The sequence below is a fragment of the Ranitomeya variabilis genome, chromosome 2, assembly GCF_051348905.1.
Source record: "Ranitomeya variabilis isolate aRanVar5 chromosome 2, aRanVar5.hap1, whole genome shotgun sequence".
Classification (NCBI taxonomy): domain Eukaryota; kingdom Metazoa; phylum Chordata; class Amphibia; order Anura; family Dendrobatidae; genus Ranitomeya; species Ranitomeya variabilis.
This window is the reverse complement of record NC_135233.1, coordinates 1,077,348,967-1,077,367,261: the sequence shown is the minus strand read 5'-3', so window position 1 is coordinate 1,077,367,261 and position 18,295 is coordinate 1,077,348,967. Positions and strand designations below refer to the sequence as shown.

At 40.2% G+C, this 18,295-nt stretch overlaps 1 protein-coding gene across 1 annotated transcript in view; it reads right to left on the bottom strand.

The window, feature by feature from the left end:
* Positions 1–260: 260 nt before the first annotated feature.
* The window catches only part of LOC143808702 (cytochrome P450 2K4-like), a 30,081-nt gene continuing 12,046 nt past the window's right edge, over positions 261–18,295 (bottom strand). Inside the window, exons 2-10 of the mRNA XM_077291632.1 lie at positions 17,880–18,067; positions 16,531–16,693; positions 13,368–13,517; positions 13,072–13,235; positions 12,706–12,882; positions 11,960–12,101; positions 9,353–9,537; positions 7,065–7,206; positions 261–1,916 (exon numbers count right to left, since the gene is read on the bottom strand). Of these exons, the coding sequence (XP_077147747.1) occupies positions 1,738–1,916; positions 7,065–7,206; positions 9,353–9,537; positions 11,960–12,101; positions 12,706–12,882; positions 13,072–13,235; positions 13,368–13,517; positions 16,531–16,693; positions 17,880–18,053 (1,476 nt within the window). The 5' untranslated portion in view covers positions 18,054–18,067 and the 3' untranslated portion in view covers positions 261–1,737. The remainder of the gene's footprint in view (positions 1,917–7,064; positions 7,207–9,352; positions 9,538–11,959; positions 12,102–12,705; positions 12,883–13,071; positions 13,236–13,367; positions 13,518–16,530; positions 16,694–17,879; positions 18,068–18,295) is intronic.

Here is an 18,295-nt window from a genome sequence, read left to right as displayed (position 1 = left end):
ATAAAGAGATTCATAATATTGGCGAAAGGTCTCTGCAATTTCCCTGGAGTCCACAACTCTCTTGTTTGTCTTAGTGAAAATATGTTTAATGAATTTCTTTTCTTTTTGCTGTTTAAGCAACTGGGTAGTAAGTTTGCTGCTTCTGTTACCATGCATTTAGAAGCGATGTCTGCAATCTACCTAACAATTTTAACAGAATGGAGGGCTAATAAATAAATGTATTTATTTTATATTATTACAGCTGAATAATAAACTCATGATAGTAAAAGAAAAGTAATTATTTCACAATGAACATCCACCTTTATTATCATAAAACATACATAGAAGGCAATATGTAAGAAAAGAAAGCATGACAAATATCCCTAACAACCAGCTACATGGGTACCGAGGTAGTAGTCTCATATGTATTCCCGATACCTATGGAGAGCTTGATAGCTTCTATTCCACCTCCAAAAAAAGCAAAAAAAAAAATTTAAATATATAAAAAAAATATATATATAAAAGTTCAAATCACCCCCCCTTTGCCCCATTCAAAATAAAACAATTAAAGAAAAATCAAACATACACATATTTGGTATCATTGCATACAGAATTGCCTGATCTATCAACAGAAAAAAATAATTAACTCAATTGCTAAACGGCGTAATGAGTAAAAAAGTAAAAACCCCAGAATAACTTTTTTTGGTCAAAATTACTTTGCAATAACAGACTATTAAAAGATTGCATCTACAACAAAATTGTATTAATAAAAACGTCAGCCCAGCATGCAAAAAATAATCCCTCACCCAGTTCCAGATCACAAAAATTGAAGATGCTACAGGTCTCGGAAAATGGCAGCATTTTTTTTTGCAAAAGTATGAGGTCTCACATGAGCCTTGACCAGGGCTATAATCAGATCAATTCATGATGGCTCATATAGACTGGTGAAGAACAGGTCAAGTAGCAGCGAATGAACATTATGGACATTCAAGATGAAGACATAACTATGGAGAACGTGCAATAAAGCTTTGTGGATCTATTATAATTATGGTGGAAAGGGACCTGGATTTACCTGGAGAATACAGACTGAAGACCAGAAGATCTTTATCCTTGGGGTGTTTTTTATTGACCTTGACTCAGAAGTAGAAGAGCTACCTATTGGAAAGTTTGTGAAAGTATGAGGTCTCACATGAGCCTTGACTAGTGCTATTATCAGATCAATGCATGATGGCTCATATAGACCAGTAAAGAACAGGTCTCAAACTACAATTATTTTTTTCCTATGAATTGACGTATCCATGAAATTGGGACTGAAGGTCGCAAAAAGACTAAAAAAAATCACAGCAATATCCAGTAAGTATACCTGTGTCCAGTCCTATTCAGTAAAATGCTCATTGGGAAATTATATGAGGGCTCACATGAGTCTTGACTAGTGCTATTATCAGATCAATTCATCATGGCTCATGTAGACCAGTAAGGAACAGGTCAAGCAGCAGCAAATGGACATTATGGATATTCAAGACGAAGACATAACTATGGAGCAGGTGCAATAAAGTATTGTGGGTCTATCATAATTATGGTAGAAAGGGACATGCAAAAAGATCAAACAAAATCACAGCAACTTCTTCTGTCCATCACAGGTCCATGTTCCTGATATTCTGGTAGATTTCAAAGCGTAGTTCCCAAACTGCAATTATTTTTTTCCTATGAATTGACGTATCCATCACATTAGGACTGAAGGTGATCACTGATCATAGTCTATCTGCGAGATACAGCACAGATTTCATAAGGGAGGGGGGCATTTGTTGACCCCATGGCAGGAGTGAGGTCCAGTTTGGCTCCAGGTGGGGGATGGAATGTGAAGCTTTGCAACAATGATGTAAAGAAGATAAATATCTCCATTTTAGCCAAGGTCTCCCCAGCACAACTTCTTTTACCTAGAAAAGAACACAAACACAAATACATGAATGAATTCAGATGAAAATCATCTTTTTATTTGCTCAAGTGGATTGAAGCTACCACGACATCTATTTGGTGAGACGACAGGAAGGTGCTCCCTCTTCCAACCCAATGACTCCACTGCAGGGTACCAATTGCATAATTACTAAGATACCAACATTTCCTTCACCACCAGTGGGAATTCCTTAAAGGGACTCTGTCACCTGAATTTGGTGGGCCCTCTGTCCGGTCCGATGGGCGGTGTTTCCTCAGCTTTTATTCACCCCTTCCTTTCTCGCTGGGCGCAATATTTTCTGGAATTTCCGTTGGTTTCCTCCGTAGTTCACGCGTGCGCAAAGCAATCTTGCCTTGCGCACGCGCAGTATGCTTTGCCCAACTGCAGGCAAAGCCGAAAAGCATTAGTGCGCATGCGCCGGCACACTATGTCCTGGAACACAGCAAAATACTTCCAGGACATTGTGCGCCGGCACATGCGCACTAATGCTTTTTGGCTTTGCCAGCAATTGGGCAAAGCATACTGTGCGTGCGCAAGGCAAGATTGCTTTGCGCACGCGTGAACTACAGAGGAAACCGACGGAAATTCCAAAAAATATTGCGCCCAGCGGAAAAGGAAGGGGTGAATAAAAGCTGAGTAAACACCGCCCATCGGACCGAAAAAAGCACCCGCCAAATTCAGGAGATAGGTTCCCTTTAAGAATTCTGGACATCACCCACTTTTGGGATATGTTTCAATAAACTCCGATTTTCCAGTGCTTTACATGATTGTCTTGGCAAAATCAACACTTTTGGCAAGTAGGCAAAAGGTCTCCAACTGCCATTGCAATCTATAAATGGTCTGTGGCTCTGCAATTTATGGAACCTATTAAAGGGGTTTCCATTTATCGGGGAAAGCCTTCTAAGTTGCTTTATGTTGCTGTGAAAAACAAAAATTGATTTGAAAAAAAAAAACAACTAAACAAAAAAAACTGAGAAAACTTAGTGGTGCAGTAGAAATAAAATAAGAGCAAAGCAAGACACTTGACTTCGTGAGTTAAAGGGCCACTGTCACCCCCCCCCAGGCATTATTAACTAAAAGAGCCACCTTGTGCAGCAGTAATGCTGCAGTCTAACAAGGTGGCTCTTTTAGTTTTTGATTAAGTTATTACCGCAATAAAACTTTTTAAAAATTGGCCAAACGTACCAGCGATTGTACCGGGAGGCGGTCCGAAGCGTCCTCTATGAATCTTCAAACTGCCGTCACTCTTCTCTTCAGGGCCGATGGTACCCGCCCCCTTCGCGTTGTTGCTTCAAATCCGGCGCCTGCGCTGTGCGTGCCTGCCTGGGGCCTGCGCAGTCTTCTTTGGCCGTCATCACTCACACGCAGGGTGCCTGACTGCGTCTGTGCGGGCAGTGCGGCCGCCCTGTTACTGAATCCCCGCCCCGCACTGTGTTATTCATTATGCACACTGCGGGGCTGGCATTCCTGGGCATGCGCACTGCACTGCGCTGTTCAGGCCCTCCCCCAGCTCGGACGTTCTCCCTTGTCTGACGTTGCCCCTGCTCCCCCGCCTTCCGGCATTATTTTCGGCTGCCAGATTCCAAAATCTGGTGAGGATTAGTGTATATGGCGGCAAGCTGCTGTGTGCTTTGTCTCTCTCTATGTGTTTGTATGTTTTAATGCAAATGCATATTTACACCAGCAGCAATGTAAATTAGGTACTTGTGTGGGTGGCCATAAATTACAAAGCACTGATGATCAATACTGTTTTTTGGGGAGCATTATAGGTTTACATTGCGTTCGGGCAATACGTTTTGCGAATATAGCTAGCGTATTGCACCAGCGCAATGTCTTTAGCGGGATTGCTTTTGCCGATCCCGCTATCGCAGATCCACAATCTGCGCTAGCGAGGAACGGAGCTGGGTCGCTGAAAGCAGCATCTGAGGTCAGACTGAAAATAACGGCACATCGCAAGGGCGTGCCTAAAAAATGGCATGCGCTAGCGATGCGATCCAGATCCTAAACACATTGCCGTCAATGGGTGCGCTAACGGACCCGTTGCATGGCGTAACTTGCGACAATCACGCCATGCAGCGTACTCCTTTAGCGTTAACCCATTAACGCTTAGTGAACCTATTCGTAACGCATTGAACATCAGTAAAGGAGGAGGGGTCTGCATTATACCACATCAAAGAACAATAAACGTTGAGGGGTGACCATTATTACACCGTACTGCAGATCAATGCACGGTCAGGGGTCTGCATTATTATACCGCACTGATCATCAATAAACGGTGAGGGGGATCATTATTCCGCACTATAGATCTATAAACGGTCATGGTGGAGCATTGAGTGGAGCACTTAAATACGTGGCACTGAAATACGTGGCACTGAAATACGTGACACGTGGCACTGAAATACGTGGCACTGAAATACGTGGCACGTGGCACTGAAATACGTGGCACTGAAATACGTGGCACTGAAATACGTGGCACGTGGCACTGAAATACGTGGCACGTGGCACTGAAATACGTGGCACGTGGCACTGAAATACGTGACACATGGCACTGAAATACGTGGCACTGAAATACGTGGCACGTGGCACTGAAATACGTGGCACTGAAATACGTGGCACGTGGCACTGACGTGGCACGTGGCACTCAGTGCCACGTATTTCAGTGCCACGTGTCACGTATTTCAGTGCCACGTATTTCAGTGCCACGTGCCACGTATTTCAGTGCCACGTGCCACGTATTTCAGTGCCACGTATTTCAGTGCCATGTGTCACGTATTTCAGTGCCATGTGTCACGTATTTCAGTGCCACGTGCCACGTATTTCAGTGCCACGTGTCACGTATTTCAGTGCCACGTATTTCAGTGCCATGTGTCACGTATTTCAGTGCCATGTGTCACGTATTTCAGTGCCACGTGCCACGTATTTCAGTGCCACGTGTCACGTATTTCAGTGCCACGTATTTCAGTGCCACGTATTTCAGTGCCACGTGCCACGTATTTCAGTGCCACGTATTTCAGTGCCACGTGCCACGTATTTCAGTGCCACGTGCCACGTATTTCAGTGCCACGTATTTCAGTGCCACGTGCCACGTATTTCAGTGCCACGTGTCACGTATTTCAGTGCCACGTATTTCAGTGCCACGTATTTCAGTGCCACGTGCCACGTATTTCAGTGCCACGTATTTCAGTGCCACGTATTTCAGTGCCACGTGCCACGTATTTCAGTGCCACGTGTCACGTATTTCAGTGCCACGTATTTCAGTGCCACGTATTTAAGTGCTCCACTCAATGCTCCACCATGACCGTTTATAGATCTATAGTGCGGAATAATGATCCCCCTCACCGTTTATTGATGATCAGTGCGGTATAATAATGCAGACCCCTGACCGTGCATTGATCTGCAGTACGGTGTAATAATGGTCACCCCTCAACGTTTATTGTTCTTTGATGTGGTATAATGCAGACCCCTCCTCCTTTAGTGATGTTCAGTGCGTTACGAATAGGTTCACTAAGCGTTAATGGGTTAACGCTAAAGGAGTACGCTGCATGGCGTGATTGTCGCAAGTTACGCCATGCAACGGGTCCGTTAGCGCACCCATTGGCGGCAATGTGTTTAGGATCTGGATCGCATCGCTAGCGCATGCCATTTTTTAGGCACGCCCTTGCGATGTGCCGTTATTTTCAGTCGGACCTCAGATGCTGCTTTCAGCGTCCCAGCTCCGTTCCTCGCTAGCGCAGATTGTGGATCTGCGATAGCGGGATCGGCAAAAGCAATCCCGCTAAAGACATTGCGCTGGTGCAATACGCTAGCTATATTCGCAAAACGTAGTGCCCGAACGCAATGTAAACCTATAATGCTCCCCAAAAAAACAGTATTGATCATCAGTGCTTTGTAATTTATGGCCACCCACACAAGTACCTAATTTTCATTGCTGCTGGTGTAAATATGCATTTGCATTAAAACATACAAACACATAGAGAGAGACAAAGCACACAGCAGCTTGCCGCCATATACACTAATCCTCACCAGATTTTGGAATCTGGCAGCCGAAAATAACAATGCTGGAAGGCGGGGGAGCAGGGGCAACGTCAGACAAGGGAGAACGTCCGAGCTGGGGGAGGGCCTGAACAGCGCAGTGCAGTGCGCATGCCCAGGAATGCCAGCCCCGCAGTGTGCATAATGAATAACACAGTGCGGGGCGGGGATTCAGTAACAGGGCGGCCGCACTGCCCGCACAGACGCAGTCAGGCACCCTGCGTGTGAGTGATGACGGCCAAAGAAGACTGCGCAGGCCCCAGGCAGGCACGCACAGCGCAGGCGCCGGATTTGAAGCAACAACGCGAAGGGGGCGGGTACCATCGGCCCTGAAGAGAAGAGTGACGGCAGTTTGAAGATTCATAGAGGACGCTTCGGACCGCCTCCCGGTACAATCGCTGGTACGTTTGGCCAATTTTTAAAACGTTTTATTGCGGTAATAACTTAATCAAAAACTAAAAGAGCCACCTTGTTAGACTGCAGCATTACTGCTGCACAAGGTGGCTCTTTTAGTTTATAACGCCTGGGGGGGGGTGACAGTGGCCCTTTAAAGCGCCACTGAAGCATTTTTTTTCCATTGCTGCCAATGGCTGTGTCTTAACATGCACAGATCCTAGTCTGACCATGCCTAATAATATTGTAAAAATATATATTTATAAAAGACCTTTTACCAGGTCAAAAGTGACTACATTTTGCTCTTATTGTTTTCCCACAATGATCTTTATCAAGGATGCAGTGACAACAGGCTAAATAGGCAAAACAATCTAAAGACACGCCCCTGAGGAACACTGTGAGTGCTGCCTTTTCGTAAATTTCTTAAAAAATAGCTCTAAATAATAAGGTCCTTGTCTATGGAACCGTATAGAAAATCTTAGAAAAGAAACATAACATTAGTGGTGGTAGTGGAAATAAAATAAATGAAAGAACTGAAGACTTTTGATCTGTTGACAGATTTTCATTAAAAAAAATTATAGGAAAAAGCAAACATAAATATCTATATGGAAGTGGTAATGTCTCATTTATAGGGAGTGTTGTTTTGAAAAAAAAGGTGAATCAAGTTAATGTATACATTCAGTTTTAGGTTTAGTGTCCTTGTTACCTATGGAGAATGGTATAAAGGCCTCGTTCTTCTTAAAGTTCCCAGCAGAGTCAAGAAAATGTCCTGGATAAAATTCTTCTGGTTTTTCAAAGTAATCCTTATCTCTGAGAGCTGAATGGATCAGTGCGATTACAGTTGCTCCCTGGAAGAAAAAAAAATGACATAGTAGGATATAATATGGAATAATAAAATGGGTCATAGTAAATAAAATACTAAATAGGTTCCAATGGGAAAGAACTGTATTTCATTATTTTTCCATAAATCAGTTATACAAATGAAACAAGAAACTCTGTAATATATCTTATCAAAGAAATCTGCTTCTTTCTCCTACTGGACTGATCTCTCAGTCTCAATTTATGGGTAAAATTTGTAAAACAGATTTATCCATTACTGAAATAGGAGATGACAGTTGGTGCCTCTAAAATCCTATGCCGAGGGGAGGGGCTAGAGGCAGACACAAACATAGAACCTTATGAGCTCCAACTGTCATCTCCTGTCTTAGCAAATGGAAAATCTCTATTCACTGAATGCACACTTTACCTATGAATTGGAGAGTTTTAAGAGTAAAAGATCAGTCCAGAAGGAGAAAGAAGCAGTTTTCTCTAATATGATATTACAAAGTTTTTTTATTTTCTCATGTACTAATAATTTATGTTGAAAAAAAGTTAAAACAATGGTTACTCTTTATAGGGTTAGTACATTCTGACTGCAAAGTTTTGGTGAATAAACTATTCAGTTATGGCTGGACGCCAGTTATTGGCTATGTCTGGTTATGTTGTCCTTTCCACTTTCGGCCTCATTCAGAATTCTGGGTTTTTTTCACATCGGTGGAAAAAACGGGGAGATGTTCATCAATATTTGGACCATATGTCTGTTTTTACCATCAGAGTTTAATAAATAATTTTCTTATATACAAAAAAAATAAAATGTAAGAAATAAAAATTGAAAAGCTTCTCCTACCCATTACAAAATTCATTATGGACAAAACATGGATGACTCGTGACTTCACTCATGTTCTCAGGCTCATAAACGTTATATGGCTGACAATGATTCATGATTCAAATAAAAATTTGCTGTTTTCTTGATTTATTTTTTTGCCAACACATGGTCTGCAAAAAAACATGGATGTATGAACATGAATGTCCGAACATAAGTATGGATACTATCCATAAAAATAAAATGGATTTCTAAGCTGTAGGGCTTGTAGTCCTTTGGACTAAGCCTATGGTATGGTTTACCCTCTTCTTACAGGAGATAATCAATGGTAGGAGCCAGTGTCGGACTGGGGTACCAAGGGCCAACCAGTAACTAACACCAGGGCCCCACTTTTCAGGAACATGTCAATATAACTTTATCCTCATTCACAACTTTCTATTGCAATAAAATGGGTTGATTGCTGAATAAAAAAGATGCCGCCTTTGTCTATATGCAATAATTTAAGTACATTGTGCCAAGTACTGCTCATCTAAGAGGGTAGTGGCCCACCAGAGGATTCTCCTGTTCTCCTGTAGGCCAGTCCGAGCCTGGTAGGAGCAGATGATACAGTCTTACCTTAAAGAGGCTGTCCATTCTCTCATCAATTGAACCTTTGTACAGAAGTAATTTTGTAAACACCTCTTGTCCTCTCTGCCTGCGGGCGGCGCTATTGCTGTCAGCTCATCTGGCCTCACGTGACCCCAGATGAAGCTACAGTTAGGCAATGCTGTGTCCGCCTCTGCTTAACTTCTGAGATTGAATGTATAGCTATATTCATCTTACCCTTTTACGCCCTACATTTTTATACTAAGGAGAACTTATTTTCCATTTATCTCTTACCCTCATCATAGGGGATTCTTTACCTGGGATTTTCTGTTCTGTAAGAGCAGTGAGACTAAAGAGCTATCGACCACATGATATCATGATGATTAACTAAACAAATTCAAGGAGGGTCTAGAATCAGATGTTTTTCATTAAAAATATAATATCACTATGGGTACTACTGTATATTTCCAAAGTTGCAAATAGATGGCTTTATTTTGATCGTAACTTCAGGAGTTAGGAAGGACATTTTTTATATATATAGGTTGGACTTGCTAAACTTTTTTTTCAACATTATCAAATACTATCGTTTGTAAATAAGAATTTTGAAGGGTCACAACTATTACAGAAAGATACTGTATCTGATACACTGTGCTTTATGTGTTGTTATGATTAGCCCTAAAGATAGGGATTAGGTCAATGGCAGGTTCTCACATCACCATTTAATAAAATGGTCCAACAAGAGAAAATAGATGACAGCACTACAGTACCTTTGGAATAAAATAGCCTCTGAAGGTGACATCTTGAGAAGTTGCATGTGGAACAGCAGCCGGTGTGATGTCTCCAAACCTCTGGATCTCATGAATGACGGCGTCTGTGAACGGCATCTCTTTCCGATGCTCCATTTGAGGTTGGGCGGATCCGATCACTCGTTCAATTTCATTTTGCACTTTCTCTGTCACGGTAGAGATTTACACATATATATATATATATATATATATATATATATATACATTTTGTAGTAGTTACCAGTTTGCACAATAATCTGGATGTATTTAATAGTATGCACAAGATGAAGAGACATGTCAGGACCTAAGAAGGACCTGCAGACACAATTGTATTTTATAACTGCTGGCCTCTTAGTCTCCACCATTCACACTAGTTAGAACCTTTATTGTATATTTCTATAACATTTGTTAAATATATTATTATTGTTTGTCCAAACTTTGAGTTTCTATTTTCTTTAATACTATCGTCTGATAATCCAGAACAAGGAAATCAGCAACTCTGCCAAATTTCTAATTCAGCAGCTTCACTTTTATTTGGCTGCGAAATTTGATTTCGGAAAAAATCAAATTATCGAAAAGAGTTTAAAAAAAACTCTTGTAACCAACTCTGTTTGGCTCTCCCCAACCTCTGATGTTTTGGTTATCTCCCATGTCTTCTTTCTTCTGTCATCTTTCCTATATCTTCTTCTCTTTCCCGGCCTCTGATGCTGCAGCTCTTTATTAGGCTCCGAGCCATCCATGACCGGCATTACACTCCACATGACCATGTACAGTACATCACATGTGACAGCATAGCGCCCATTTAAGATCGTCAGCATTGGAGGCTTGGAAAAAGGAAGATATATAACAGAAAACAGAGAGGATGATTGGTGGAGCAGTATCAGAGGTGTGTGGAACTTAGTAAAAAAAAATCTTTTACCTATTGTGAAAAATTCAAACACATTTGAGTTGCTATCAATGAATTTGTTCATCAATAATCTTGTCCCAAGCAAGTTCTGCTACTGTCAATCTAAAAGATTTACAGTATGTCATCTTGGACATCTTTAGTATAACCACAGAATATGGTCTAAATGTCCGAGGGGACCTACACAAACCTTAAGAATGGGGTTTAGCCTTCGAAATGGAATTTCAGCACTCATGTTCATGCGCTCAGCTCTCTTGTAAGGGTGCTCAGAAATTTTCCAAGCAAGTTTGCATCATAAATGTCCAAGAAGGGCTTGCTCCTAATGAATTTTACAAAACTTTTTTTCAAAATGTTCCTTTTCCATGTAGAGCTCTGAAACACTTCTTGTTTTTGTGACACTTAAACCATGTAATGCGGCATCACATGGTCACATCCTCCCATAAAAGAAGAGAATATCCAGCTTCACCGAATCCGTAAAAAAGAGTTTTCTTTATTTACAAACTTTAAACATAGAGGATACAGACTTCAGCACGAATCATATGGGTAAGAATCTCTTTGAGATTCTTACCCATATGGTTCGTGATGAAGTCTGTATCCTCTATGTTTAAAGTTTGTGAATAAAGAAAACTCTTTTTTACGGATTCGGTGAAGCTGGATCTTCTCTTCTTTTTTGGACTTTATATGCCTGGACACAGCGGGACCGTGTTCCCGAAGTTTGGTTTATGCATCACGGGTGAGCTGGCTAATATTTCCACATCCTCCCATACCAAAACCTCAAAATGTTTTTGTCCATGAGGATGTTACTTCCATGACCACTATTTTAATAAAGAAAAGGTTGAAAATTTATCATGGAGCAAAGGAGACCGGAGGAGGGGAGGAGAGGAAGACTTCAGAAGGTCGGTATATTGCAATTTTTAAAACAATAGGAAGTTCTACCTAATGCATTTCCACATTTCTGTTTAGCTTCATGTCATTGAAAGGATCACCACCGACTGTCAGAACTAAGTGTCCTACAATACACTGCTTTGCCTCAGTTTTTAACTTGGAGATCATCATATATACAAATTTTGTGAACATTTACGTTCCAGTGACACAAAGCTAACATCAGCAATCGGAACTGTATCTACCAAAACCTGGAACCTAGAGTGTCCCAAAGGCCTCATTGCCATAAAGAACACCCTAGGGAAGAATTTTTATAGATTTTATATTGGCGACTAGGAGTATGTTTTGCATTTGCATCTACTTTTATTTATTTTGTTCTGGACAACTTTGGAAAAATCACTGAAAGTCAACTTTTGTGATAGGCAAATTGGAAAACCAAAAATTTACCATGCAGATGATATGACATATGTCCATAACCTCATCAAACAAATATGCAGTAAACATCACTTACACATCTGAGACAAGCTCCTTTGGCTTCAAAAATAATCAGAAACCCATCCATATAACTAATGGCATTGGTCAAAGTTCCTTATTTTTACAAATAGAATTTCCCAAAAGATGTGAAAACAGTTGCTGAAACAGACTTCTCTAGCAAAATGTGGGCCTACTTGTCCTAGCAAATGTTCCCGAGACAAATGAGCTCTATCTCACTTGTGCCTTCTTCTACATATCTTAATAACATGCTAAAAAAATATATAAATTTACAGTTAAAATATCTACATGATTGAAATGATTGATCTTACTTTGAATTTCTGGATATTTCATCATGAGCAGAATCCCCCATCTCAATGTGGTTGATGTGGTCTCCATTCCAGCTCCAAACAAGTCTCCCACCAGAGAAGCTAAATTATCATTGTGGAAATATTTTATGTTTTCTCCTTTTCCCTGTAAAAAAATGTTTAAACATTTCCCCAAATGTTCATATATACAAAAGAAATTAGTCTGAGAAACTGCTGTCATGCCACACTAGGAAAAGTGAGTCCTCCCCAACCCTTGTCTTGAAAATCTCGTTTGGATTAATAAAAGAAGCAGTGAAGATTGGCGAGTGCTTTGTTTATTTTCATCTTTGTATAAAGATGATTTAGGCTTCTCTGCCTGGTGCTTATCATTTGATCCTCTTCTTTCCTCTTAGCACCCTACATCTCCGGCCTCTGCACTGTAGGCCAGGATGTCCATCTGCAATCAAGTTTGGAGGTCTCTGCAAGAGGTAAGAATGTGACATCATGACACTTTGATGTCATGATGTGCGATGTGATCTTACAATACGCAGTGACTGGGCCAGAGGTACTTGCTAATAGAGAAGAGGATGGTGATGTGGAGTGCAATTCTAGAAAGAACAATACCAGAAAGCTGGCACTGAGCAGCGAGAAGTGGGGTAGCTGGAGAGTAAGTGATGAAATGAGTATTCAGTTTTTTTTGTTTTTTTTTTACACCTCGCATTTATTATGCTCTGTATCTGGAAAGATACCTGGTAACACGTTGATCATACCTCTTGTTGCTTGGCCAAGTAGGCATCGATTAGGTTCCTCTGGTCATTTACATCCAACTCTTTCTTCTGTTTGGTAAATGTTCTTCTTATAAAGGTATCAAACTCTTTAGTATTTTCAAAAATTGTTTTGTGAGCTCCGGGAAGCAATTTTGCAAGTAATGGAAAACAGTTGTACAGCTACAGCATACATGTAATAAAAAAGGAAAGAATATATATTTACACGTTGAACTTGAAGAATGATAAAATGTGCTTTAAGTCCTTATTCACATCTTACAAATATAACATGTTATTTTACTACATAGACAGAAGGACGAAAACAACAAACAGACCATTCAGGTGGTCAATGGAAGTCATATGAAAGACCACTAAATAAACCCAGGGGCTGCTTAGAAGTTTCACACTTTCATTGATTAAGCCCATAAGCCTCAGTATGGTCGGATCTTCATAGTCAAATCTTTTACTCAGGAGAATGGACACGATTATATTGGTTACAGCAGCATAAATACTGGTAACATTATCAAAGGGCTTGCCTGAATGAAAGCAAACAATTGTTTTTATATTATTTTAGAATTTTTTAATAATTCTTGGACAAAATATTGATGTAATGATAACAAGATGTTAGGGTGAAGAATTGCTAATGAAAGGATAAACTAATTTCTCACCTTCATAGGACTTTAACTTCTGAATTAAGTATTCCGATTCCTCAGTGATCTTGTCTTCTATGGTTCTTCTCCCCATTCCATAATCTCGTAGGGTTGAGAGTGTAAATCTTCTCATTGCTTTCCAACTTTCACCAGTGGAAAAGACGATACCTGAGTGGAGTGAATACACTTTAAGTGATGGGTGTTGTCTATACATTGGCTTTACAAAGGCAAATCTTGTTTACTTAGAGGTCCCGAAAAACATCAGAAGTCTACTGGATGAGCGTATCCAATATGTCATGAAATTCGACTTGCATAAAATTTATTTGATGGAAAGTAAAAATGGAAAACAAAGGTGTGTTAACACCAAGCTTCAGCACCATAAAAAGAGAAAACTAACACAATGTTCAGTGTGAATTTTAAAAACATTGATATAAAGGTAAAAAAAAAAGTTAAAAATATAAAGATCCATAAGCTGACACATTTCGGGTTAAGAATTCTTAATTATAGCTGTCAGCTACAGTCGATTGTTATGATTTAGAGTTGAAACCTTAACCTCATAGGTCCTTATCTTTTTAACATCTTTTGTACCTTTACACCATGTTTTTAAAAATGTTTTAATTTTCTGTTTACCTGATGCTGAAGTTCTGTACTAACTGACCACCTCTGTACTCATTTTGTCCTGGAAGCCAATATGGTGAGTGCACATTCCCTGCACCAAATCCAAGACAAAAAATGTATTTTCTAGGGCTTGTTATGTAGAATTTGTATGGATCTCCTTTTTGCCACTGAAACTCTCAGAGAGAGAGAGAGAGATCTGAATATAGCACATATTGCAAATCTAAAGTACATTCTAAGTCCAAATAAAACACACTGTAGGTGAAATATAGATATAATTGTCTAAGGGGTACTTCCGTCTGTCTGTCTGTAACTAACTTCCATAACGGAAATCCCACATCGCTGATTGGTCATGGCAGGCTTAGTCCAGCCGCAAATTGGCCCCTCCCTACTCTCCTCAAGTCAGTGCCCCCTCCCTACTCCCCTCCAGTCAGTGACAGTGTGTCGCCCCATCCCGGACCAACTTTTTACTTTTGATGCTGCCTATGCAGCATCAATAGTAAAAAGATATAGTGTTAAAAATAATAATAATAATAAAAAAATTATGCTATTCTCACGTTCTGCCGTCCACCGATGCGCGCGATGCTGCCGCCAGCTTCCGTTCCCAGTAATGCATTGCGAAATTACCCAACTAGGAACAGAAGCTGGCGGCAGCATCGCGCACATTGGGACAGCTTTAGTGGATGCCGGAGGGTGAGTATATAACTTTTTTATTTAAATTTTTTTTTAACAGGGATAAGGTGCCCACACTGCTATATACTATGTGGGCTGTGTTATATACTGCGTGGGCTGTGTTATATACTATGTGGGCTGTACTATATATTATGTGGGCTGTGTTATATATTACGTGGGCTGTGTTATATACTGCCTGGCTTCTATATACTACATGGGCAGTGTTATATACTGCGTGGGCTGTGTTATATACTATGTGACCTGTGTTATATACTGCGTGGGCTGTGCTATATATTACGTTGGCTGTGCTACATATTACATGGGCTGTGTTATATACTATGTGGCTGCTATATACTACATGGCAGCTATATGCTATGTGGCAGTGCTATATACTACGTGGCTGTCGGTGTTACGTGGGCTGTGCTATATACTATGTGGCTGATATATACTATGTGGCTGCTGTATACTACGTGGCTGTCCTATATACTATGTGGCTGTGTTATATACTACGTGGCTGTCTGTGTTATATACTACGTGGCTGTGTTATATACTACGTGGCTGTGCTAAGCACGACGTACATACATACATATTCTAGAATACCAGATGTGTTAGAATCGGGCCACCATCTAGTATATATATATTTGTTTTGATCTGGTCATCCTCTTTACTCTGGCACAATTTGCTTCTTTGAGATCAGGCACCATTTTCACTTCTATCACTTGGACTAGCCTTTGCAATGTAATAAAGTCATGGAGCGAGGCACATCATAACATCGTGTGAGGCCTCATGCAATGCTATGACATGAAATCATAGAGGAAGTCTAGTGAGTGTCGGATGCACCGAAGATACCAGGTGATGGAGTAAGAGACCACTTCAGAATAAAGAAAAGCACACCCAACTCAAAAAGGAAAATCAAACTGAAGAAGATGACCGTACGGAAAAGAAGTTGCAACAAACTGAATGGACTGAAAAAGACAACTGGAATGGACCAACAAGACAAGGAAGGGCTGCATGAAACCCAAAGAGATACATAAACATTTCGGATTTGGGCAAGTCCTAATTTTATGTAACATTCCGTGAAAAATTCACCTTGAAACAATTCTCTCATTTCTAATGATGGCATTGTTTGGGAATTCGCTGACGGTTTTATTAAAAAACTACATGGTGGTGTAATATAGGTTCTTCCAGGTAATATTATTTGGATACTGTTCACTATATAGTGATAATATGTGAGCTTTTTTACAGGAGTATTATCTTGTTTCTCTATGTTGAAAATACAAATACAAAGGGTTTGAGTCTTATGTCATATTTCCAGAAACCCTGATTTATTGAGCAGGCATAGAAGACTATAAAACTTCAAACTTTCTTGTAAAGAAAGAAGACTCAAATAAAGATAGTTTTGGATAAATCTTTTAATTAGTTGAGTTTCTTAATTGCCCCTTATGTTCTGAATGTGATCCGACATTTAGAGATGCAGGCACGAGAATTTTCGAGGTAGTAATGAGTTCAAAACCCTTGATGCTTCAGGGGACCAATAGATCTCTCTGCCACCTAATAAATGACTACATGACAGATAGATATATATATATATATATATATATATATATATATATATATATATATATATATATACTGTATATATATATACATAACATTGGGAAATTTCATGCTACATTTCTCGTAAAGTCAAAGATCACTTATCAATAACATCCAGTTTACAAAGGCTCTCTAGATGTTATGCAAGGACCTGGCTGGTCCACCATACCCGAGACATTGTTTATTATAGCCATTCTCTCCTGCTGATTGATGACAGCCTTGAACAGGAGACTCGTCCTGTAACAGAGGTTCTCCTTTTATATATAAGAAAAACGTTACAGCCAATACAAAGACTCACCATGGCCTTTAGATGTTTCTGAAAACAATGGTATACTTGGCCTTTCTGAAAATAATTCCGCGTGGTTAATTAGAGCATCTTTAATGGTCTCATAGCCACAGAGGATGATGGATTTTGACATTCCAATACGAAAACTGAAGACCGTGCCGTACTTCTTGGCCAACTATAAATATAAGAGGGATCATAAAAATTGCAAAATGTCCTAGAATTTCCTTAACACCCGCTCCATAAACATCTAGCCAGTTATGACTATAGCAATTAAGTAGTTCTTTAATTTTAATACATTTCAACCTGCAATATCCTGTGTTTCCAAATCTATCATAAAATGGATTCCACTTGGATCCTGCATACGAGAAGGTCTGTCAAAGGTTGTGCAGAAAATATAGGACAAGGTGTTAGGTGTCGAGTTCCCGCTGATGTACAGGGGGAATCTCGAACCATGTCCTCTGCGGTCTCCTATTCTTCCTCAGCCGCACTGGAGTCTGCTCAGCAGACACGTCGGTCCCAGCATCTGGCTCAAGCTGATACTATGTGTCTGGTTACTGCTCCATCCCAGGTTCAGCCATTGTAACCAACATTGATCAGTGGCGAGCAGATGTTCCAGTGACTAAGTCCTGCTTTTCATCTACTGAGCATGCCCGTGGGATGACCTCTGATTGGAGGCTGGAGGTCACATGCTCAGGTCCTGTAGCGCTTCTGATTGGACCACTGAGAAGGTCCCGGAAGGCTGCATTTATAAAAGGTTTGCATGGGCGCTTGGCCATGCGCTAGTATAAACCTAATGTCATGTGTGGGGAAGCGTGTATGGTTTCTGGTGAAAGCTCCTAATCACAATCATGCTGAGGATTTGTATATTCTCCTATGAAAAGTTTTTACCTGGGACCACAACCAGGGATGAGACTTGTCACTCCAGATATAGTGAAAGACCTGTCAATGAAGAGCCGGCCTGAGTTGGTGCCGGAAAAATATATCTGTCTGCAGTCGTGAAGGCAGGCTCTGATTCATGCCGCCCCCAGTATGACAGGTTATTGAATGGATGAATTCCACTATTACTGCACATATGAAAAAAATTTGATCCAAGTTGCGTAAAGAGATCTCACTGGATGGAGCCCAACTCTACTGAGCCATCTCTTTATTCGCCTAGTACCTACTCACACTGAGATAATAAAATTAAATCATTATGATACTACAATGAAATAATTTATAGACCCCTTGTATTGACTTTTCCATTGATTGTAAACCATCTATGGCCTGTATTCACAATGGAAATAACCCTCTCTTCCGGATATTCCCTCCTTCATTTTCTTTATACATAACACACCAGACACAAAGTGGTTAATCAGTGTTACCTGCATAAATGTGACATGAGGTTTTCTTATGTCCATTATGTGGATGTTTCCAATGATCGGTAAAGGTTTAGGTCCAGGTGGGAAATTTTTGTCATTTCCTTGTTTTTGGTTCCTAAATGTGTTCACCAAAAATAAGATGACAACGACAGAGAGGAGAACAGTGACCAGGTCCATGGTGAAATGGAGTTCTGCCAAAGTTTAAAGTGAGATAGAAAGATAAGAGTTCGATTGAAAATTATACAGGTTCACAAAGATTATTTCATTACTGGAGAAAAATAGACAATAAATCTACTTATGACTTGTAAGAGTAACTACAAGAAAAACAAAACTGACCACGGTGAGTCTATCTGCAAAACCTTCTGCATGATATGAATTATTCTAGAGAAAACATCCAAAAAAGGTATAAAGAGATAGAT